General features: G+C 38.0%; 1 protein-coding gene across 1 annotated transcript; it reads right to left on the minus strand.

Annotated features, from left to right (window-relative positions):
* Positions 1-3995: 3995 nt before the first annotated feature.
* TLR8 (toll like receptor 8) lies at positions 3996-23592 on the minus strand. Its single transcript, XM_021007491.2, has 2 exons — positions 23420-23592; positions 3996-7607 (listed from the first exon to the last, which is right to left on the minus strand). Exon 2 carries the CDS (start codon positions 7599-7601, stop codon positions 4476-4478), a length of 3126 nt encoding a protein of 1041 aa, XP_020863150.1. The 5' UTR covers positions 7602-7607; positions 23420-23592; the 3' UTR covers positions 3996-4475.
* Positions 23593-25498: the final 1906 nt, after the last annotated feature.

A 25498-nucleotide genomic window follows, 5' to 3' on the forward strand; every position in this document is an offset into this window, starting at 1 on the left:
TTTATTGGATGAAAGGAGAAAACGAAGGTTAATGATCATGTCCGAGTTGATGGCAAACTGTCTGATTCAACTCCCATTTCTTCCTCAGATATCATAGCATTTTGCCTTTCAGAATCCTTATCTTCTTTCAAGATTCATCTTAGGTATCACCTCCTACCTTTAGCCAGACTTCCCTAGTTGTCTCAGCTTCAAGTATTCTCCCCTTTGCAACATTTTCCTAAATTGTTTTGTCTGGATTATAGGCCTGTGGGCTACACACCCACATACATACCCACATACACTAATAATACATATAAGCATACACATTACGTATGTGTACATATGTTGTAACATTCTACACAAACATATACACATTTGGTGATCAGGATTATTTGACCACTCCTATTTCCTCTCACCCTTATTGCCTAGATGGGTTTCTCGGTATGAGCATTCCTTTTCCAAGTTAGATTTTACTGCTGTGGTGAAATCCCTGTGAGCAAATTCCTTCTATCAATGACAGTATGCACCTTCTCTGCAACTTACAGTCAATAATAAGTCAATTCCAGTCTCATCTCTCTCCTCTATAGAAGTTACCTCTTGACTTATTAAAAAACTCACTCTTTTGAAAAAGTCAACTCTTACTCTCCATTTATTAAAGTCAAAGGTTAGGTGGATGAGCTGATTGATATGAGGATCCTAGGTAGGTAGGAAGAGCTGCCTTGTCCTTAGGCGATCATATGGTCTTATGCCCAGCACACCATGTCATCACCACCGCTGTGTCCAGATTGGCGATAGATTTACCCTCCAAACTCTGCTGCTCTTGTAACAGCTCCAACGTGGTTATTTAACATATGACGTCTCTGAGGGGAGCTGATCTACCCACAAAAAATGGTGTGCTGTGGGAGGCACTGGCAAAATGACTTCATTAGTTCTGACTCCAAAGAAGAGAACTTTTGATTGTCTAGTCTTTTGCTTTCCAGGCCACAGAACACTTGGCCAGACCCATATCTATCGCCCAGGCATTAGTGTAGATGAAGATCTTTCCTGTCACCTCACATACTAAGCATGCAAAGTGCAGCTAAGGCCACTTGCCAGGGCTCCTACTCCTTAGGGTATATCCTGTTACCAGATTAGTGCGTGATGAAGTCCAGCTATGTATGCCTTTCTCACATGGATCAAGCAATTGGTAAGTCAGGCAAAATGTCATTTCCCAGGACCCAAGTCCTTACAGGTGGGAGCTCATTATACCAACAGAAGAGACAGGCTTCCAGGGTCTGGACTGGACTGGAGACCTCAGTCTTTGGCACAGTTTCCACCTGTTTGTGAAGGGTACTAACACAGGAGGGACCAAGGCAACTGTGATTTTTAACCTTCAAGTCTGCAGTTTCTATTTGCAGAAAGGTGGCTCAATGAATAGAGTGCTGGGCTTGGAGTCAGGAGGACCTGAGTTCAAATCTGGCCTCAGCCACCCTGGGCAAGTCACTTAGCCTCTGTTTGCCTTAATCCACTGAAGAAGGAAATGGTAAACCCCTCCAGTATCTCTGCCAAGAAAATCCCAAACGGGGTCATGAAGTCAGACATGATTGAAATGACTGAACCACAAAATTTCCGTTTAGCCATAGGGTCTCCTATGCTTTACCCACTTGTGGTTGAGGGGCCATATTGCATTACCCAACCCATAATAGGCAACTCTAGAGAAAGAGTATGACCCTAAATCATCTGTTTAGTAGAAACTAGGCTTTGGTAACAGGCAAGCAACTGCTTTTCAAAAGTAATATGGTGAGTCTGCTGGGGAACTTGGAGCTCCGTAAGGCTAAGTTTCTTATCCTAGGCCCCTCAAACCTTTAAGGAGAGAGAGCTCCATAAACACAAGCTTTTCAGGGTCACAGAGGCAGCTCAGTAGATTATAGGAGAGATTCCAAAGCTAGCCTGTTCTAGGCTTACTTGAAAGGGGTAGACTTGCAGGGGACTCAGTAAATGGTGGGGGGTGGGGGGTTGTCAGGATACCAGGCAGAAAATTTGGGTTCTTCAAACTTGAAGAATCTAAAAAGTCTCTGGGTTCATGGCTTAGATCATGGGGAAACAAGAGTCAGTGCTGATTCCAAATTGTGCCTAGAATCCTTTGGGTTTTCCCAAACCATGTATAACCAAAACTTGGCTAAGCAGATTGGACCCTAGATTTTCTTAAGATTGATTTCCCACCCTGTCCCTCATTTGGGTTCCCATCTGATCTAAGGCCTCTAGAATTCAGGTTGCCCTATGGAAGGATAGTGAAGATATACTGAACTTCTTTCCCATCCATAAGCTGCCAGGTGCCATTTGCCTTCTTCACAGGAAGCCCAGGGTTGTTGTAAGAAGATCTAGTATAACAAAGTATACTCCAGCTTCTTTCATCTCCATCGCTAGAAAAGAAATATCTTTCACTGCCTTATGGACCCAATATCTTTTAGTGTTAATTACATAGGATAGTTCAGGTAATTCTGTGGGTTTCTACTTGGTCCTACCCACACTAACAAAAATAAAGGTTGTTGAAAGAGCCCATGATACCTCTTCCACCTGTGATCTGCCCTTTGTAGCTTCCCCTGAATTAATCAGATGGGCTATAGGCTTTAGTGGATGGCTCAGACTTGGAAAGGGGCTGACAGCTTCTTAGGTCCTTGTACAGTTTTACTAGCATCCCCATGGGCTGGCCATTGATTGCTTTCTTATCAAACCCATGGTTTAGGAACCACACACAAAGTGCCCTTGGGGATAGGATGTCATTACCTTCTGCTCACCTAGCAGGGCAACTGTCTCTATGATTCCTCTCTTTATTCCCATGGTGCCTAATATTTGCCCAAGCCACAATTGTGTCATTGTTGTAGATTGTTCAGTCATTTCAGCTGTGTGTTTTCATGACGCCATTTGAGGTTTTCTTGACAAGAATATTGTAATAGTTTGTCATTTCCTTCCCCAGTTTGTTTTTACAGATGAGGAACTGAAGCAAAGTTAAGTGACTTGCCCAGGGTCACTCAGCTACTAAGTGTCTAAGTCTGGATTTGAACTCAGGAGGATAAATCTTCCTGACTCCAGGCCTAGTGCTATGCCCACTGTGCCACTTACCTGCCCCTTCCTATACAAATTTCACCAATTGATCAGCCTGCACTTAAATAGTTGTGTGGTGAGGGAGACCTACAACTAAAATCTGAAGCTTTCTGGTGATTTTCTTCTCAGAAACCTTTAGTCAGGCTGGTCATAGGGTGTGACAGTTTGTGGCAATGGGGCTCCATAAATCCAATTTTTCCAACATATTTACTTTAGGAATTTTATCCCCTCCCTTGCATGTCCTCATCTTGGAGCAGGTTGCAATGGGAATTCATCTTTATGGTGCCAGATAAGAAATAACTCTCTGTCTCAGCCACCTGAGAAAGGACCAAAAAGTCTTCTCTCTGGATGTTCTAATAAATTTAGCTGATTCTGTAAAAGTAAGTCCATCCCCAACTGTGGAAATCTGATGAGGAAGCATCAGCATTGGCTTCATTAGACCATGTTCCCAAGAGTCATTGTTCCATGACTTATCAGGTTTCTGTTTGAACTTCTCATGCAACTATCCTAGTTCCTTGTCGGAGAAGACCTACACATTCCCTGTTCTCTTAGAGCAGGGAAACACCTGCTTCTTGAATGCAGTAATAAAATAATCCTAGGGATTTTTTTTAACATTAGTGAAAGCTCTCAAGTTTCTTTCTCACTTTTACTATCATTCCCCTGTCTGATGGCTCGTACCCCACAGGAACTGGAACCTCTGGTTCAGAGACCTGTTTCCTGTCTTCAGCCTGTCAGTCCCCTTACTTGTGTAACTCTTGTGACCTGCTGCCATGAAGTATCCCACCATTTGATCATCCCACCCTTCTCCTAACTCAACCACAGTATGAGCCAAGAAGCTATATCATATCTCATCCCAATTATTGACATGTATAATGCCAGCATCCTATCAGTTCAGGTTCAATGTTGAGAAAGAATGAGATACTTGCAAATCATTGCAAATCAACAAAAGAAGGTTTACTTTGCCCTAATATACAAGCAAGGATATGTAACAAAGATATAGTGGCATTTAGCTCATACAGATGCATCCTTCTTTGCCTCCATATGGAAATGCATCTGTTCATCAGGGCAGAATGATGATTCATGTGGTCTTCATACAACTGGTTTTTATGCCCTTAATATGACCAGGAAGCTGTGTCAAGAGAGGCAGAGGTCAAACAGGTCCGAGAGACAGGTTTGTTGCCTCTGTGGTAACGAAACTAATCTTGCTTGCAGGGAAATAAAAGAACCCTGGTCCTATCATATCATGTGTTCATTGATAAATTATAAATAACAATGGTGATTTTGCAGTCCATGTAGCAGAAAACACATGAAATACTCCTTTCTAAGACAAATGTGTTAAACTATCTCATAAAACCATATCACTATACAACTATTTCTCTTCCTACCATTTGGAGTAGGTCCATTCTTCATTGTTATTTAACGAATTTGACATACATATCGTTGTACCGGCTATCATTGTCTGTTAAGACCACATTTTTAAGACTTTGCCAAAACAAGTCTTCTGCCTTTGGATTATCAGGCCATTTGAGAACAGAGCTTTTACAAATCCGCCTCCTCAGTCTCAGATACTGAGAATGCTGTAATACTGGTTCCAGGAGAATAAAAATGATCACATCCATATTGTCATCCATAAGTCTCTGCAAGGCTAAGTAAAAAGCAGTTTTAAAATTCCATGTTTTTGCATATTTTTTTGTTAAAACAAATATTGTCTTTTTGCTTTGGTTAATGCTCTGAATGAGATTATCAATAATAGCTATTCCAGGGTCCCAATCCCTTTCTTCTAGACAAAGGAGGACTTTCTTTTCTTCATTTTCCTCCAATTGAAATCGGAGCTCATTTATTACCCAGTCAGTAACACAAATATCTTTGGTGTCATAAGCAATAAAAGCATCATAGAATGTTTGGGATGTGGAAATAGACTTATAACCTTTTATTTTTGCTGAGCATAAGTGGTAAATATACCATATGTCCCAATAGAACAAACGATGAAAAGTGGCCATTACCATAGTGGTCACTGTAATAATGAATGAAAAGGAAAAACAGATGGCAGCAACAAGATCCGAAACACAGGCTGTTAACTCCAGTTCCATAATGCTTTTACCTGTTTGGTCTCCAGGGATGGAACAAGTGACATCCACCAATCTAGGAATTGTGACATTAAGGTTTTCATCCATCCATCGACGAAAATCCCCAATTTTACAAGTACAATCAAAAGGATTCCCTCTTAAGTTTAAAATCTTAAGATGATTTGAGGCCTTCATTTGAAATGTTGACTTATTGATCATTTTTATGTGATTATAACTTAAGTCAAGTTGGTAAAGTTCCTTAGCATTAGAAAGTAAGTCATCAGGGAGGTATGAAATTCTGTTTTTCCCAAGCAACAGGGTCTGCACTGAAAAATGAGATAGATCAAAATTTATGGTGGATAGTGAATTAGAGCGTAGATTAAGCAGTCGGAGGGAGTGAAAGTATTGGAGTGATGTCCAATTAAAGTCATTCAAGTGATTATTGTTTAGCATTAGTTCCTCAAGGCTGAAGGGTAGATTTAGGAATGCCTCAGTTGGGATCATACGAAGCCTGTTGAAGGATAAGTCAAGTTGGGTCAAGTTGTAGAGTTTTTTAAAAATTGCAATGTAGCTTTTATCTTCCTTCTTCCACAAGATGTCTAGGCGATTGCCTTTGAAAACTAATTCCTTCAGGGATTTGCTTATCAGTTGATTCTCAGTTAAGGTGAAAATGTCATTCTGGCTTAAGTTTAAAACTTTTAGTTGGGTTAAATTTTGAATAAATCCCAGTCGGTGGGTTACCCCTGCTATTCGGAAATAATGTTCATTATGACTGAGGTCTAAAACCTCCAGTTCCTGTAGTTCTTGAAAAGCACCATCATCATCAAAGTCCAGCCTATTGTTAGATAGGTCCAAATATTTGGTGCGATTTATAGATGAAAATTCACTGCCGTTTAAAACTTGTGCATTACCATTGGAAGATAAATTTAGACAGACTATGTCATGAAGACCTTCAAATAGGTTGTGGTTGACAAAAAAAATACTATTTAAGCTGAGATCTAAGGCTTTACCGTAAGATGTACATTCTCGCTTCATTAAAGGATGAGTATGATGGTAAAAATTTCTATGTGGATCTATCATATAATGAACTAATGGTTCGTTATTGGTATGTGTTGAACGTAGGTGAATTACATGATCAGAGAATGACAGAGAGTTATCATTTTTACCCCAATTATTGGTTACCTGGGGTGATATTCTATTTTCTGACAAATAAATTACACTCAAATTACTAAACTCTTCAAATAATGTGAAATCAATGTGATTGATAAAGTTAACACCCAAGTTGATAATCTGTAGGTTTGGAAGCTTTGCTAGGGGTCGAAAATCCTCTTTTCTGAGTTCCTGGAACACATAACCTCTAAGGTGTATTGCCCTGAGAAAGACCAGTTTGGAGAAATTATTAGAAATATTAATATAACGTGGATAAGCATTTTTGAGATAGTTGTAAGAGAAGTCAAGAATTTCTAAATTGGGCAATTTTGTTAAAAAGTCCCCAGTGGCTATTTCTTTTACTAAGTAATTGAATTCAAGAAGTAACACCTTTAGCTTTGTCATGTTGCTGAACCAGGAAGCAGGTATGCTTCTGAGAGAAGTGCTGGAGAGATTCAAATAGGTTAGCTGGGCCAGATTCTGAAAAGCATTTTGGTGTATTTGGATTGAAGCACCATTTTCACAAGGTTGACATGGGTATGGGGTATTGAAACATCTTGGACAATTCCCACTAAGATCCAGAACCGTTAAATTTTCCAGACCTTTAAAATCATCTTGATCAATGATTTTGATGTTGTTATTGCTGAGGTAAAGTTCATTGAGAGATGAAGGAAGCTTGGGAGGCACATGGGAAAGGTTGTTGAAAGACAGTGATAGCACAGTCAAATTGGCAAGGTCTTCAAAGGCCCCGTCATCTATGAAAACTTTTTTTTTACATTCGTTGCCATAAAAACAGTTCCAACCTAAATAGAGGCTTTTCAATTGAGTAAGTCCAGAAGTGCTGCTTTTGGTGATGTTGCCAATGTTATTCAGTACAAGGCTGAGTGTTGTTAAGGAGGGTGGTAAACGAAGAGGTATTTTCTGTAACTGGTTGTCTTCTAGTTGTAGTTCTTCTAAATTTGTCAAGTTAAAGAAGGCTCCATCTGTAATTTTCATACCTCTTTTATTGGCATCAACGTTCCTATTCTCCACCTCAGAATTTGCATTGCTGTTTAAGTTTATCTTAGTAAGATTGATCAATCCTGCAAATGACTCACTTGTTATATTCGTGATGAAATTGAAAGAAAGATCTATTTCTGTCACATTATGCTCCAGCCCTTTAGGAACATCGAGAAGTCGACAAGCTCGGCAGTCAGCAATAACAGAAGAGTTCTTTCTGACACTGCAGGGATAGCCCCTAGAATTAACTTTCTGACTTAGGAGTTCCGAACTGCAAGCCACCAGAACGTACAAACAGGTAAAACTTAAAGATTGGAGAATCATGGTTACCTGAGGAAAAAAGAAAAATGGAAGGGGTTTTAAAACAAGGGTTTGCTTTTCTTTCTTTTTAAATGAAGATGTATGTGTATATGTGTGTGGGAGAAGTCAGAGGGAGACCAGGTGGATTTTTGTCAAAAGAATAAAGTTAAGCTTAAAAATGAAATTAAATTTTCTTTGTTTTTTTTAAAGTAGCAGACTAGTGAATTAATTGATAGTGTTTAAATGGTATTTCATCATGTAGATTAGTCCCAAGTACCTCCCTTAAAGTATCTCTGCTTTTGAAGTCCAATGAATCATACCAAATTAGGTCTATAATGTTTCCCCTTAATTTTAACTTCATGGAATTCCTACATATGAAAAATAGTCCAAGATGAAAACTATATGACATTGAAATGATGGTAGGTTTTTATTCTCTCTGTGGTGACTATCAAAGTGACATGGCCTTTTCACACTCATTACTGACACAGCTGTATTGCTTTAGTGGTGAATTTTGTAATACCATTCATTCATTCTTTTTTTTTTAAGAGAAAATTTTATGTAGGAAGGCAGCATTAGTGCACTGGACAAGAATGTTGGCTATGGAGTCACAAACCTGGTTTCAAGTTCTGCCTCTAATATTGAAGGTCTGTGTAAGCTCAGGCAAATCACTTAAAGTCCTTGGGCCTCAGTTTCCTTATATATAAAATGGAGGGGTTGGTTTAGCTGGCCTCTGTGGTTTTCTACAACTTTCAATCTATGATCCTATATATAATGACCTATTCCAGGGTCTGTTGGCAGGGGGGAAGAGACAAAGATAAATAAAAATATTTTTCAATTTAGCTCTTTACATACATTATCTCATTTGATCCTCAAAGTAACCCTGTGAGCAGACACTGTGGGTATTATTAGCTTTATTTTATGAATGAAGAAACTGAGGATAGGTGGATTAAGTGGCTTTCCCTCCAGAGCAAGGATTTGGACCCACCTCTCTCTTGATTCCAAATGTAGCTCTCTTTCCACTATGCTAGAGAAATAAGAGGATTTTCTAATAGCCAAGATAAGGCAAATTTACATAATTTTGTAATTATATAAAGTGAATGGAGCAGCTGAGTGACTCAGTGGGTAGAGCATCAGGCCTGGAGTCAGGAAGACCTGGTTCAAATCCAGCTTCAGACACATACTAGTTGTGTGACCCTGGGAGAGTCACTTAACCCTGTTTACCTCAATTTCCTCATCTATAAAATGAGCTGGAGAAGGAAACAGGAAACCACTCCAGTATCTTTGCCAAGAAAATCCCAAATGGGATATGTAGGAATTCCATGAAGAATAGGACGTGATTAAAATGACTAAACAACCATAATACATCTGTGTCTATGCCTATGTTAATATCTATATCTACATATATTTAAATGTATACATGCATACTCACATATATGTATGTATATGTATATATGTGTGTATACACACACACACACACACACACACACACACACACACACACATATATATAAAGAGAGAGGCAGGGGGGTGGGGAAGAAAGAGAGGTCGGAAAGCAAAAAGTAATTTTGGAGAGAAGAAATCAGCCATATGGAGAATAAAATCAGGGAGACCAATTATGAGATTAGCAATAGTCCCGATGAGAGGTGATAAAGTCATGAACTAGAATTGTCACTGTGTGAATAGAAAAGAGAAGGTACATTTAAAAGATGTCATGAAGGTAGAACCACCAGAACATAGCAATTGATTGGGTATGGAGGGGTGAAGGAGTGGGAATATTTGCAAATGACTCTGAGTTTATGATCCAGGTGTCTGGAAAGATGGCGGTTCCATCAACAGAAAGAGGGAAATTAGGAAAAGGAATGGTTTTTTTAAGGGAGTAGAAGGTACATGGGGTAAGGATGAGAGAAGATAATGAGTCCTGTCTTGGACATGTTGAGTTTGAGATATGTGTGGGACTTGTACGTGGAAATGTCTAGAAGGCAGTGATACAGAACTCAGGAGTGAAAGGAAAGCTAGATGTGTACATTTGGGAACAAACTGCAGAGAGATAATAGATAATTGAATGCATGGGAGATGATGAAATCATTCAAAAGAGAGAGAATGTGCAATGAAGAAAGAAGAGAGGGCCCAGAATAGAGCCTTAGGGGACATCCATGCAAGTGTTTACTAAGAACATATTGTGCTAGAGGCAGGGATACAAAACAAAGCAAAAGACAGGTCTTTCCCACAAGGAGCTTACAGTCTAATGGAGAAGCCAAAGTAATTGAAAATAAAATAAATTTTTTAAAAAAACCCAGCTCTGTACAAATAAGATATAAAAAGGATAAATTTGGGTAATCTCAAAGGGAAAGCACTAAGATTAAGGAGGCCTGGGAAAGGCTTTTCATAGAAGGTGGGAAGTTATCTGAGACTTGAAGGAAGCCAGGGAAGCTGAGAGGTAGAGATGAGGAGGGAGAGAGGTGCAGGCATGGGGGCTCCAGTGAAGATGCTTAGTGCAAGGAGATGAAGTGTCTTGTTTGAGGCCAGCGTCACTGGATCACAGAGTAAGTGGAGGAGAATAAGATGTAGGAAGCCTGGAAGGGTAGGAAGGGGCCAAGTTGTGATGGGCTTTAAAAAGCCAAACAGAGGTTTTCATATTTGATCTTGGAGGTAAATAGGAAGACATTGGAGTTTATCAAATAGGTAGGGTTGATAGGGTCAGATTTATGTTTCAGTAAGATCAACTTGAAGGCTGCTTTCTACAAAGGGAACAAGATGTGGATCCAGCAAAGGATATTGAAAAGAAGCAGATGTATGGGTCGGAAGGACACCAGAAGAATGTGTCACAGCTCCGAGAGGAGTTTTCTACATGCGGAAGGAGTGGTCATCACTATCAAGAAGGATGAAGACTGCAAAAATGGCATTAGATTTAGCAGGTCAGAGAATGTTGGTAATCTTAGAGGGAGTACAGTTATCCCTTCCACATTGCGACTTTCCCCAACATGTTTTTGATATATCATGGGTCAGCGTAAGAAATTAAATGGGAATTTGGGGCAGGGGGAGTTTTGTGGAAGCCACAGACAATAATAATAAAAATAGTAATAGCATTTATATAGTGCCTACTACATGCCCTGAACTGTGCTAAGCGCATCACACGTATCATCTTATTTGATTTTCAAAACACCCATGGGGGCTAGGTTCTATTATTCTCTCCATTTCACTGTTGAGGAAACAAGGGAAGATAGGGAAGAAAAAGGATTCTTTCTTGACTACCTGTAGTAGTATCTCCCTGTGCTAATAAAAGGGTAGTTGTCAATCAGTTTTCATGCTTTACCTCTCCTAAAAAAAAAGACTTTAAACACATCTGCACATAACCACATTTCTAGAAGATAATTTAAGTACAGAGAATTTGGCCAGCCCAAGGAAAAACATAATTTCTATATAACTGATTTATTTAACAAATATATTCCAGAAAATTGTGAAAAATTAAGTTTTAAATTGTATTCATTTTCTGCTAAAAGAACATTTTATAAAAAATAAATTTATATAAGTAGGCTTGAATGACAACCCAGTGCCTAGAATGCAGTGAGGAACCTGCAGCCTTGAAGCCACATGTGGCCTTCTAGGTCCTTGAGTGTGGCTTTTTGACTGAATGCAAGTTTTACAGGACAAATCCTTTTATTAAGGGGATTTGCTCTGTGAAACTGGTATTAAGTCAAAGGGCCAAGTCAAAGGGCCTAACTTGAGAAACTAAAGGGCCACATGTAGCCTTGAGGCCACGGGTTCCCCGCCCCTGGAATAGATTGCATCTTGCCCAGGGTAGCTGTCTGATAAATGTTTGTTGAAATGAGCAATTAAACCTCCTTACAACTACACATTTAAATATTAAATTTATATTACAAATATAATATATATTACATAAATACATGTTTATAGTTGTCATTCTATTTACAGAACTCCTACTAATGTTTTTTTTTTTTACTTACAAATGGATTTTTTAATAAAATTGCATTGGGGAGAATTTTGCCATGAGTGGCAACATAGAGGGGTTTGAATTTCTGCCATAGCCAAGTTGACTGCATTTCATGCTTACAGGGCAGGTTAACCTGCCTTCTAGAAAAAAGGAGTAAGAGCTCTACATCTTCATCTCCACTTCTTGGCCTTCCCGGCTTTTTTCAAGTCCTAGCTAAAAGCCCCCCTTCTACAGGAAGCCTTTGCTGATGCCCCTTGATTCTGTGCCTTCTCTCTGTGATTATTTCTAATTTATCCTGCATGTAGTTTATCTGTACATATATTGTTTGCATGTTGTTTCTCTCATTAAACCATGAGTTCCTTAAGGACTTTGACCTTTTTTTTTGTATTCTCAAAACTTACCACAAAACTTGCCTGACACATGGTAGGTGCATAATAAATGCTTACTGAGTGACTGAATGACCTGGACATGACACGGGGACAGTGGAAAAAGCTGATCAAGAAGTTCACTGTCCTTTTATAGGCCTCTTACTTTCTCATGAAACAGGAACCTATAGGTAGCTAATTCACAGCTGTTGTTATCTGTCTAATTCTGATCTCTTTTTAGCTACTAGTTGCTGGAATGCATTAGAGATTCTCAGATATTCTCTCTCCCTCATTGCTCACATTCATGCAGTTGCCAAACCTTTTCTTTTGTTCTCCCTTAAATTAAAAAAAAATCTTATTAAAAATTACTTTATGATAATGTTTTATTCTTACTCTCATATAAGGCTGGAAAAAAATACTGGCTACTTTTAGGGCTTTAAAGCAGATTCCAGAAATATCACTGATGTGACCCTTACTACCAACTATAGCTATCAAAACTTCATTCTTATTTCCTCTATTCAAGTTTAAGCAACAATTACCGGAAACTGGAATCTAAAACTAATTCAATATTGCTTGATTCTTTCCATTTTGTGATTGTCTTTCATTTTGTAAGTTAGGCCTTGCTTTATTGTAAAATCGTATGATTAAGATGTTGAGACACTTCTGAAAAACTGGTGTAAATGGGGACTGACTACCATATGTTCCATACATCTTGTGGTATGTTTTTGTAATAATCACAAAATGTTCTAGGATGTCCTAGAAATAATCACAAAATTTGTACAACTCTGGCCAGTCAGAAAGAGAGAATGCCTATGTCACTCAAGATTGTGAAAGTTGATAAGTTCCTTATTTTTGCCTATAAGAAAGCTTTATTAACTGCCAAATGGCATCCTTGTGCCTATTGAGGGACCTTGAATCCAATTTGTTGTACAACTGCTGGTCTTACTAGTTGATATGCTCAGATTTTGTTTCCTCAGTCCTAATCAATTTCATTTTTGGTAATTGGTGAACCATGTAGTAGGTCAATAGAGGGACCCTGGCCCTCAAGACGTCTCTTAGAAGAATTCCCTAAGAGTGCATTGAGGGAGTTCTCCATGAAGGACTGCCCCAGAGGTCAGACTCTCCCTCAAACTCAATTTCAATTTTCCAAGCTAAGGTAAGGGGAAGGGGAATCCCTTCTATAGGCAGGAGAATTCATCCATTCTGTAGGTAGAATAATCCCTTCTAGAGGTACAGGCTGCAGTGTAGGAGTCCCTTAAGGAAATAAAGCCAAGAAAAGGCGTTATGGGAATAATGAGATTCAGTAGTAGCATACTGAAAGGAACTCCCTTAGAGAAATTTCTCACATCTTGGAATCAGGGAAAGCTCTGGTTCAAATGGGAATGACAAAAAAAAAAAGCGTACTATTAAATTGTGTGAAATTTTGTCTAAAACTGCAAGAGATTCAGCTGATAAATTATTCTAGCCTAAATATGGCACATTTGATTATAGTTTATTAAAGAAATTGAGATCGGCCATGGAACAACTCCTATCAAATGAACTATTGATTTGTTGGGATGCCTTGTCTAAAGGGTCATGCCCTCTGATCCTTAAAAGGTCCCATTTTTATTTGTCAGATTAAAGGATTTGAGAGTGTTTTTGGGAAAATGTATACACTGACTTTTGATTAAACTTTAAATGGAAGATAAGAAGGAAAAAATTGGCAGGCAAGAACATCTATGTGTCTGTCACTATATTTTTTGTGTAACTTCTTCCTATGGCCTGATCAACCAAAGGAAAAAGGGTCAATTTTTTTTTTTCTGAGGAACTTTTAAAGTCTCTGAAAAGGAACCCCTCTCTCTCTCTTTGCCTTTTTTCCCCTCTGATCTAGCTGGTAGGGCCCACAAGAGATTCAGATAAGAAGGAAGAGAATCTTTGTTCCCAGTCTGCAGTAATTTATGGCATTGTAATCTAATTAGAAACTAAATTTGTGACTGAAAATTCTCTACTGTAAATTTAAAATTTTATAAATGCTAAAATATCTTAGTGAATTTGTTTTAGGAATAAAACTCTATGAAAGTGTTAGTAAAAGGGAGGAAGGTGATTGACAAGAAGCTGAAGTTCCAAAGTGAATGAATTTGCAGTTTATTTTAGGGGAAATCAAAAAGGAAACTGAAGATAGTTTGTTAACTCTTCTCTCAACCATGAAAAGAGAGAAATGTGTTTAAATCAGAGGGCAACTTGAAAAGTAAGTAAAATTTAACATATTTTCTTCTGTGAATGATGTAAACTAGAAGCAAAGAAACCTAAAGAAATTGGAACTATGCATTTCTTGGGGCAGCTGAGTGGTGCAGTGGATAGAGTGCTGGCCTGGAGTCAGGAAGACTTATCTTCCTGAGTTCAAATCCAGCTTCAGACACTTGCTACCTCTATGACATTGAGCAAGGCTCTTAACCATGTTTGCCTTAGTTTCCTCATCTGTAAAATGAGCTGGAGAAGGAAATAGCAAACCATTCCAATGTGTCTGCCAAGGAAACCCCAAACAGAGTCACAAAGAGTTGGATATGACTGAAAAATGACTGAACAATAAGAAGAAGGAAGGCTTACAATAAAAGATGAGATTTTAGTTGCCATGGTGCACCTTGAATTTGATATTCAGTCTCTGCGCCTTTATGTAGGCTCTCTTCCACATATGTATTTATTCCTTCTATGTATTTATTCTCAGAATCCCTAGTTAAGAGTCCGAGGTTCAGCTTAAGTGTCACCTCCTGCACCAATCTTTTCTTGGTTCCTTGTAGTCAGTATTCTTTCCTTCTTCTATTCATTTATGCATGTATTGTATATCATTAATAGAATTGCTGTTTGTCCTTCATTCTTAAAGAGGACAGTGACATCTGGAAAGTGAAGCTGTAACAGCAAGTGAATTGGATTTAAGAGAGGCAGGGCTGTGCAAAGTCACCAGACTCACTTTCTCCTCCACAGCCGTTTGAGTCCAGTGGCCAGATATAGATCAATTTAAGTGCCTTGAAGGCAGGCACTACATAGTTTTTGTCTTTGTATCCCCAGTGCCTAGCACATGTAGTTTCATTGTTATTGTTCTCCCTCCAATCCCCTAAGAAATGCTCTCTGGCAACTTTATTTTGTAGAAGAACAACCAATCTCCATTGGGAGCTATGGTAGTTCTGATTGGTACAGAAGTAGTACACATTCCTCAGTACTTTTAGGGTTTGCAAAACCCTATTTTTTGGTCCTTACATTAGTTCTGTGATATAGGACTTTTAACAGATGAAGAAATTGAATCTGAGAGAAATTAAATGACTTGCCCAAGATCACACAACTAGACTGTGTCTAAAGTGGTATTGGAACCCAAGTCTTCCTGATTCCACATCTAGCTTTGTATCTACTGTGTCATGACACATCTCAATATGATTCTGAATGAAAGCTACACTCTTCTCCAGAATTCTTACCCTTGCTATTCCCCCTTTCAATGCTGTCCAATTGAATGTTTAGGCATGACCTAGGTATGGCAACAAATGGCTAGATATGTGACTTCTCTTTGGCCTTTTACCCTAATCTATCACATGCAAATGATTCTCATGGGACATTTGATATATTATATAGTCATTGGAGATTCCAGGGATCAAATTGGGCTTCCAGGAGCCAAGATGGTGGAGTAAGAAGTAAATGGCTCTTACTCTCCCTTACTTACCTCTGAAAGCTTAGAAAATATCACCCTAGGAAAAAGACAGGGTGCAGCTGTCTTGTAGCCCAGGAAGCTTGGGGGATTAATGGGAAAGGCACCTGTTGCTCTTTGGGAAGGGGAGCAGTATAGAACTGGAGGTGGCCCAGCAAGCTAGCAGAAAGCCCCACCCCAGCATACCCAGGGGAGATCCCTAACCCTAGGGTGGTAAAGCAGGCAAGCACCAACACCAGGAACCCTGAGTGCCTCACTATGAGCAAGGGAACTGGTGGAAGCTGGCTTGGAAAACCACCACATGCCACAGTGTTCTACGGCAGCCAAGTCTTCCAGTGCGTCAGCAAAACTGGAAAGCACAGCTCCAAGAGGTAAAGCTCCAGGCTGAGAGACACCCTGTAGCAGTGAAACATCTCTGTGCAAGGCCCAGGTAAGCAGGAGCCAAAGAAAGGAGTGCAAGGCCTAGGTGAGCAGGTATCCTCCAGGGGCCAGATTTCCCACCCGTACCCCTAGAGTTCCAGTATTGCTGATTCCAGCCCAATACCAGGTAAGCTGCCAGAACCCTATAGCCTCCAGGTGCCAACATAAGAGGCCCCAGCACACAAAGCCAGTGACCAGTCCTAGGCACCCGGCACAAGAAGCTTGGGTCAGTGCCCCCTGCTCTCCAGCAGGAGAACTCAATCTCTTTAAAGGCCAGGAAATAAGCAAACACCTGAGCAAAACACATGAGCAAAAACAAACGTACAATGACCATAGATTCTTATTATGGGAACAGGGAAGAACAAGGCAGAAAATTCAAAAGAGGACAACATTGTCAATATACCCACATCTGAAACTTCAAAAGGGAATATAAACTGGTCTCAAGTCCAAAAAGCCTTCTTGGAAGAGCTCAAGAAAGATTTTAAAAGTCAAATAAGGTAGGTAGAAGAAAAATTGGGAAAAATAATGAGTGGTATGCAGGAGAGAGTCAATAGCTTGGAAAAGAAGGACAAAAATTAATTGTAGAAAAAAGCCTTTAAAAAATACAATTGGCCAAATGGAAAAAAAGTACACTGAAGGAAACAAGTCCCTAAAAAATACAATTGGCCAACTGAAAAAAAAGCACACTGAAGGAAACAATTCTTTAAAAAGCAGAATTGGCCAAATGGAAAAGGAGGTACAAAATCTAATAGAAGAAAACAATTCATTAAAAATTAGAACTGAGGAAGTGGAAACTAATGACTCTATGAGAGAACAAGAATTAGTCAAACAGAAACAAAAGAATGAAAAAATAGATGAAAATGTAAAATACTTCATTGGTAAAACAACTGACCTGGAAAATAGATCCAGGAGAGACAATTTAAAAAGTACTGGTCTACCTGAAAACCATGCTGAATAAAAAACCTGGACAGCATCTTTCAGGAAATCATCAAGGAAAACTGACCTGAGGTGCTAGAACCAGAGGGTAAAATAAGTCATCAAAAGAATCCACTGCTCACCTCCTGAAAGAGATCCCAAACTGAAAATTCCAAGGAATATAATAGCCAAATTCCAAAATTACCAAGTCAAAGAGAAAATGCTGCAAGCAGCCAGAAAGAAACAATTTAAATATCATGGAACCACAGTCAGGATTATGCAGGTCCTTGCAGCTTCTATATTAAAAGACCATAGGGCAAAGAAGCTTGGATTACAATCAAGAATCAACTACTCAGCGAAAATGAGCATAATCTTTCAGGGGAGGACATGGGCATCCAATGAAATAGGGGACTTCCAAATCTTCCTGATGAAAAGACCGGAGTTCAACAGAAAATTTGATCTTCACAAACAAGACTCAAGAGAGACATAAAAAGGTAAACAGGACAGAAAAAAACCATGTTATTAATAAGAGTAGTTGTTATATCTCGACTAGGGAAGATGACACTTGTAAATCTTGAGAATTGTATTGTTATTACACCATTTAAAAGGGATGTACATAGACAGAGGGGGTGGGTATAAGTTGACTTTGAGTGTAATGATAAAAAAATCTAATTAAGTAGGTTAAATGGATCTAAGTAAGTGGATTAAGCAGATCTAATTAAGTGATTGTACTGGGAGAAAAGGAAAGGAGGGGGCAGACAAGGGAAAATTATATTATAGGAAAAGGCACAAAAACCAATCACAGTAGAGGGAAAGAAGGGAGGGAGATGAACATTGTTTGAAGCTTACTCTGATCATTTGGCTCAAGGAGGGAATAGCATAATCAGTTAGGTATAGAAATCTAACTTACTCTATAAGCAGTGGGGGGGAAAAGGGGAAAGAAAAGGGAGGATAGATGAGAGGGAAGAAGTAGTAAGGGTAAATGGGAAGAAAAGGGAGGGAGCTGATAGAAGGGAGGGCAGACTGAGGGAGATTGTGGTCAAAAGCAAAACACTAGTGAGGAGGTAAAGTGAGAAAGGAGAAGGAAAAGCATAAAGTGGGGGAGGGGGATAGGATGGTGAGAAAGACACAGATAGTAACCATAACTGTGAATGTGAATGGGATAAACTCTCCCATAAAATGGAAGCAGATAACAGAATGGATTAAAAACCATAATCCTACAATATGTTGTTTACAGGAAAAACATTTGAAATAGAGCAACAACACACAAAGTAAAGGTAAAAGGCTGGAGTAGAATATATTATGCTTCAGCTGAAGTAAAAAAACAGGGGTAGCAATCCTGATCTCAGACAAAGCAAAAGCAAAAATAGATCTTATTAAAAGAGATAAAGAAGAAAACTACATCCTGCTAAAAGGCACCATAGACAATGAAGTAATATCTTTACTAAACATATATTCACCAAGTGGTATAGTATCCAAATTCTTAGAGAAGTTCAGGGAGTTACAGGAAGAAATAGACAGCAAAACTATACTCGTGGGGGACCTCAACCTCTACCTCTCTGAACTAGATAAATCTAACCACAACATAAACAAGAAAGAAGTTAAGGAAGTGAATAGGATTTTAGAAAAGTTAGATATAGTAGACTTCCAGAGAAAACTGAATAGAGATATAAGGGAATATACTTTTTTTTTTAGTGGTACATGGCACTTACACAAAAACTGGCCATGTAGTAGAGCATAAAAACTTCACAATCCAATGCAGAAAGGCAGAAATATTAAATGTAGCCTTTTCAGATCATGATGCAACAAAAATTATATGTAATAAAGGGCCATGGAAAGATAGACTAAAAGTTAATTGGAAACTAAATAATTTAATCCTAAAGAATGAATAAGTCAAACAACAAATCATGGAAATAATAACTTCATCTGAGAGAATGACAATAATGAGACAACATATCAAAACTTATGGGATGCAGTGAAAGCAGTTTTTTTTTTTTGCTTTTTGGTGAGGCAATCAGGGTTAAGTGACTTGCCCAGGGTCACACAGCTAGGAAAGCAGTTCTTAGGGGAAGTTTTAGACCTCTAAATGCTTACATGAATAAAATAGAGAAAGAGGAGATCAATTAATTGTGCATGCAACTAAAAAAAACTGTGAGAACAAATTTAAAATCCTCAATTAAATATCAAATTAGAAATACTGAAAACTCAAGGAGAGAGTAATAAAATTGAAATTAAGAAAACTATTGAACTAAGTTCAATAAAACTAAGATAAACCTTCAGTTAAAATTACCAGTATCAAAAATGAAAAGGGTGAATTCACCACCAATGAAGAGGAAATTAAAACAATAATTAGTAATTATTTTGCCCAACTGTATGCCAATAAATTTGACAATCTTGGTGAAATGGATGAATATTTACAAAAATATAAATTGCCCAGATTAACAGAAGAGATAGTAAAACACTTAAATAATCCCATCTCAGAAAAAGAAATTGAACAAGACATTCTATCAAACAAGCAAATTCTATCAAACATTTAAAGAACAATTAATTCCAATACTATATAGACCATTTGAGAAAATAGGCAAAGAAGGAGTCTTATCAAATTCTTTTTATGATACAAATATGGTGCTGATGCCTAAACCGGGAAGAGTCAAAACAGAGAAAGAAAATTATAGACCAATTTCTCTAATGAATATAGATGCAAAAATTTTAAATAAAATATTAGCAAATAGATTACAGCAACTTATCATGAGAATAATACATTAAAACCAGGAATGCAGGGCTGGTTCAATATTAAGAAAACTATCAGCATAATTGATCATATCAACAACAAAACTAACAGAAACCACATGATCATCTTAACAGATGCAGAAAAAGCTTTTGACAAAACACAATAACCCATTCCTATTAGAAACACTAAAGAACACAGGAATAAATGGAGTCTTCCTTAAAATGATGAGTAGCATCTACCTAAAACCTTCAGCAAGCATTATATGTAATGGGGACAAGCTAGAAGCATTTCCAGTAAAATGAGGGATAAAACAAGGATATCAATTATCACCACTGTTGTTCAATATGGTACTAGAAAAGTTAGCTTTAGCAATAAGAGAAGAAAAATAAATTGAAGGCATTAGAATAGGCAAAGAAGAAACAAAGCTATCATTCTTTGCAGATAATATGATGATATACTTAGAGAATCCTAGAGAATCAAGTAAAAAAAACTACTTGAAATAATAAACAACTTTAGCAAAGTTGCAGGTTATAAAATAAAGCCACATAAATTATCAGCATTTCTATATATTACCAACAAAGCCCAACAGCAAGAGATAGAAAGAGAAATTCCATTTAAAGTTACTGTAGACATTCTAAAATATTTCAGAGTCTACCTCCCGAAACAAACTCAGGAACTCTATGAGTACAATTACAAAACACTTTTCACAGAAATAAAGTCAGATCTAAATAATTGGAAAAACATCAGGTGCTCATGGGTAGGCCAAGCTAATATAATAAAAATGACAATTCTACCTAGTTTAATTTACTTATTCACTACCATACCAATCAAACTACCAAAAAATTATTTTATGGATCAAGATTCCAAGGGATCATGTAGATCACTTTGGCCACTTGGATACTAGACCTGGATACTAGATATTTATATAAATGAATATAAAGATGTCATTAGAGTCCACTGGCAATACTACTATAAAAATCAAGCTATCTTTACATGGTAGTAAATAAAATAGAGATTTGGCAGCTGCCAGCTTATTTGATCAACAAGAAGTAATGTGGAGTAATGAAAAAATTCCTAGATGTGGAGGCAGGAAGGCCTAGGTTCAAATTTTCCTCTGATATATATTCTTTCCAAGACTGTAGATTCAATCTCTCAGTTCAATAAGTTGTGGAAAGTTGCCAATTTGCATAGCAGGAGTATTCAAACCAGAGGCTCCTTATGCTGATGAAATAGTAAGTCTGGAACCCTCCCCATCTCCTAGATAGTTTAGGTTTCAAAGAAGAGTACACTGTGTACTTTACCTGCCTATATTGATTAAATTAACCAGATTTGGTTGTTCACTTCATTCTACAAAGATATTCATCTCAAGAGTATAGCTTAAAACACAACTACTTAAAACCACATAAAAACTAACACATATCACAAGTTTTACTGACAAATCACTGATTCAGAGTCATTGTACTCATCCATTTATATCTGACGTATTTTTAAAAATATTTTATTATCCTTAAATTCATAGATTTGTCTTGCTACAAAAATACACCTCTCAAATTTGTTTAAGAAATCCTTACAGTTAAAATGTTTCTTTCAAAATTAAATAGACCTCACTATGGAGAAACTGAGGCAGATAGAGTTTAAGTGACTTGTCCAAGGTCACACAGCTAGTATGTGTTTGAGACTAGACTTGAATTCAGGTCTTTCTGACTCCTGGTTCTCTCCCTACAACTTCCTAAAGCGGTCTTTAAAGACCACTCATGTAGAATGAAATTTTCACTTACTATGTACTCTGATTTTCCAGAAAAAGGAAATATTTCAAGAGACTCTTTTCTCTTCCAGTGCTGCTCTGTGCCACTTAAGGTGCAATGGATAGAGTATCAAACGTCAAGAATATTTTCTTTTGGTGCTAGTTTAGTGCTCAAAGGGGGAATTATGATAAGGGGCAAGAAAGGAAACAAGGGAGAGAGAGGGAAGGAAGACCTGAATTCAAATCTAGCCTCAGACACATGCTAGCTGTATGACCTTGGGTAAGTCACTTAAACTCTATCTGCCTCAGTTTCTACATCTATAAAATGAATATATTAATAGCTCCTACCTCCCTGGGTTATTATTAGGATTATATGAGATATTTTAGAACACTATATAAATGCCAGTTATTATTATTATTATGAAAAGGGGAGGAAAAAGTATTATTAACAAAAGTAAAAGAAAAATAGTGAATAATCAAGGTGTGCAAGTATAATTCTGTCTAAATGAGGGCAAGATGGTAAGCAGGTATTCCTTGAACCTCACATTCATCTAAACTGGTCATAGGAGGGTAGATCAGACACACACATACATTTAATTAATTACAGAAATTAAAAAGGAACAGGGAAAGGGGAAAGGGAGGAATAAGAAGGAGGGAAGACTTAAGAAGGGATTAGTCATAAACAAAACAAACCCTAAACTCAGAAAGGGAATTGTGATGAAGGGCTTAAGGGAAAGAAAGAAAGGACAAATATCTGTGATAAAGAAAGGAATGGAGAACAAAGAGAAAATAATGTAAGAGAATAGTTTGGAGAAAAACAAACAATCTGTGATCATAAATGGATGTGAACGGGATGAAAACACCCAAGGAGAGCAAAATGAATTAGAAAGCAACATCAGGCAACATGTTACTTATAAGAAACACTTGAAAATTAAAAATTCACACAGAGTTAAAATTACGTGCTGGAGAAAAATCTGTTATGCCTAAGATGAACTCAAAAACAGAGGTAGCAATCATTACCTCAGAAACAAAAGCAGAAATAGACTTGATTAAAAGAGATAAATAAGGAAACTATTTTGTTTAAAGGAACCACAAATAATGAATTAATATTAAGATTTAACATATAGGCATCAAATGAATAGTTTATAAATGTTGAATATTATCTTTAAACATTGACCTTTATCCCTAGTTTCTGGCTACATGCTCGGTTAAAGTTCCTTGGCATACTCTTTAGATCTCGGTAAAAGAAAGGAGAATTTGTTTTCTGTCATAGGGGCAACATTTCCCCTGCATGGCTCTGGAAGGGGTGTTGTTATACCTTGTGAAACAAAAACGGCAGAACTAAGGTGAATTTCTTTAGCATAATTTTCAAAGAATCACAAAGTCTCAGAGTCAGAAAGAACTTCAGAAGTCAGCTATCCAATTCATAACTGCTCAAGAATCCCTTCTGCGGCTTATCCAACAAGCAGGCAGCCTTTTCTTCAATATGCCTGGTGGTGTAGAATGCACTACCTTCCTTCTTACTTTTGGCTAGTTCTAACTTTAGGAAATTTTTCCTTACATCAGTCCTAAATCTACCTCTTCATAATCTTTCTTTCTCCCTGTTTTCAGTTCTGCCTTCTAGAGTCAAGAACAAATCTAATCCCTCTTACGTGAGATGGACAGTTCCTTGGACACTAGAAGAGACATCACCATGTCACCCCATAACTCTTCTCTTATCCAGGCTGACCATTCCTAGTTCATTCATGCAGTGTTATCGAGGATTTTACTGTCTTCCTGAACATGATCATCAGCCTTTTGAATTTCAAAATTGAGTCTCAGGATCATATGAGCTGACGTGTAAAATAAAGAGAATTTATAGGTAGACCTTCTGATAAGAGCTGAATTTGAACTGAAATCTTAAATTTTCCTAACTCGGACTGTTTTTGTCTAAGCAATCATGACATATCTTCAATCTAGTTTGTACTATGACAGAATCATATTTTCATTCAAGAAATTACAATATGCATAATGCTAATGTTGAAACAAAGGAAGAGACCTACCACGTTGGGGGCTTTTCCTTTAATGTTCGTTACGTGTTTTCATGTCCCTGGAGCTTGTCAGAGAAGGATTGTGAAGGGTGCAGGAACACCGAGAGAAAGCAAACCAACTCACTTTCAGAAAGTAGTTCCTTTGCAAGCAGCAGAGCCAGCTTTGTTATTTGCAGAAGTTTACAACGGAAGAAGGAAGTAGAGGTTACTTAACTGTCACCAAAAAAAAAAAATCTTTTATTAACTGAACCAGTTCAAAAATAAATCTGAAAACTGAAGGTGCAAAAAGGGCTGGATTTAAAATATACCCCTTCCCAGAATTAGCTCTGAGTCAGGACCAAAATGATAATAATTTTAGAAAAGATAGTGAATATAATTTTAAAACAGAGGTGAGATTAAAAATGTGATCTGCATGGATTCTTCTTTTTTTGATGAGGCAATCGGGGTTAAGTGACTTGCCCAGGGTCACCAGCTAGTAAGTATTGAGTGTCTGAGGCCAGATTTGCGCTCAGGTCTTCCTTATTCCAAGGCTGGAGCTCTATCCACTGCACCACCTAGCTGCCCCCTCTTTATTAGTTCTTTAAGAAGAAATATAGACCTTTAGGTGGCCTGTGACTGTGGGTTTGTGATCTCATCAGCCAACAGGTTTTAATACTCCCAACCATTGGTTTGTAGACTGATCATGGGGAGGTCATGTTGTTTTTTCTATGCCTGGTTTTCTCAGCTATAAAATGAAGAAAATAAATAACCCTGACTTCCCAATAGTACATTAAGAAATGAGTCATAAAAAAGCAATTGCCAAGTTCCCTGCAGTTAGGGTGTATATGAATAAATTTGTCAGGACTGTAAGAAAGGCAGAACCTAGCTAGGTCCATCTCTAGTTTAAATAACAACAGCCCACAGTTTGTTCATCTTAGTATAATCAATCATGGTATGCCATGTTGGGTAGTAGCTCAGATTGTAAATGTCTGCTTTAAACTCATCTCTTTAACCATGGGAAAGTTGTAAAAGTTTAATATTTTATTTTCCTTCATTACAATTAAATATAATGACTGTTTTGCTGTGACTTCACTGATGTAAGAGACTCCCAATGTGGACACTGTCATCAGCATGGAGGCAGCCTGTTACAATGGAAAGAACACTGGCTGTGGAGTGAGTTAGAAGTCTGGGGTTCAAATCTCCCCTTTATGTGCATTTAAGCAAGTCATTTAACTTCCTTGGGCCTCTGTTTCCTCATCAGTAAAATTAGGGAGTTGGATTTAGATGACATCTTACATCCCTTCTGGCTCTAGGTCCATGATCTATGCAAACCAGCAGCTTATCTCTGGGACTTTTAGACATTGAGAAGGGTATTGAGAAAGTCTAGGGCACTGAGAAGTTAGTGACTTGTGTGCCAGGCCATATGAATAGATAGTATATATGTAAAAAACTGAATCCTTTGGAACCAACTGCATGAGAGACTTCTGAGTCACTGCTAAATAGCTATGCTGGGACCAATACTGATTTCCAGACATGATAAATGCAAACACCAAATACATATTCACAAGATCCATGTCTTCTGGGTACAAAAAGACACAAAGCAGACTTAATTGAATTAGTCTTTATTTATCCTTTTCTTTGCCAATCAGACTCAGCTTGGTGAGACAATTTTGTGTAACGGGTGGAGCTCTGGAATCAGAAACATTCTAATTCTGCCCCAAATACTTACTAATTGTTTAACTCTGGGTAAATCACTTAAATTTTCTCAGCTTCTTGTTCATCTATAAAATCAGAGTTGAACATGATGACCACAAGGATATAGGGTGGAGAACAAGGTATAGACTTACTGGGGAAGAAGGAAGGAGACCTGGCGGCCTGTAGATGACCTCAGCAAGGATGTGGATAGGATGGAGTAAACTCTGAGGGAGGCAGAGGTGGTTCCTGAGTGATGTTGACAAAGGGAAGGTTTAAAAGTGCCAGCAAAGATCAAAACTTATGCCAACTCTTCCTCTTAGCCCCGTGTACTGGAGGTGTGTGAAAGAAGGAGCAGTCGGCTTTGGAAGGGTACCAAGAGATCTTGGTACTTTCAATAAAGCTAGGTTTCATTGAGCA

This window comes from Phascolarctos cinereus, unplaced genomic scaffold, assembly GCF_003287225.1.
Source record: "Phascolarctos cinereus isolate Bilbo 61053 unplaced genomic scaffold, phaCin_HiC Scaffold_726;HRSCAF=1367, whole genome shotgun sequence".
In the NCBI taxonomy this organism is placed as follows: domain Eukaryota; kingdom Metazoa; phylum Chordata; class Mammalia; order Diprotodontia; family Phascolarctidae; genus Phascolarctos; species Phascolarctos cinereus.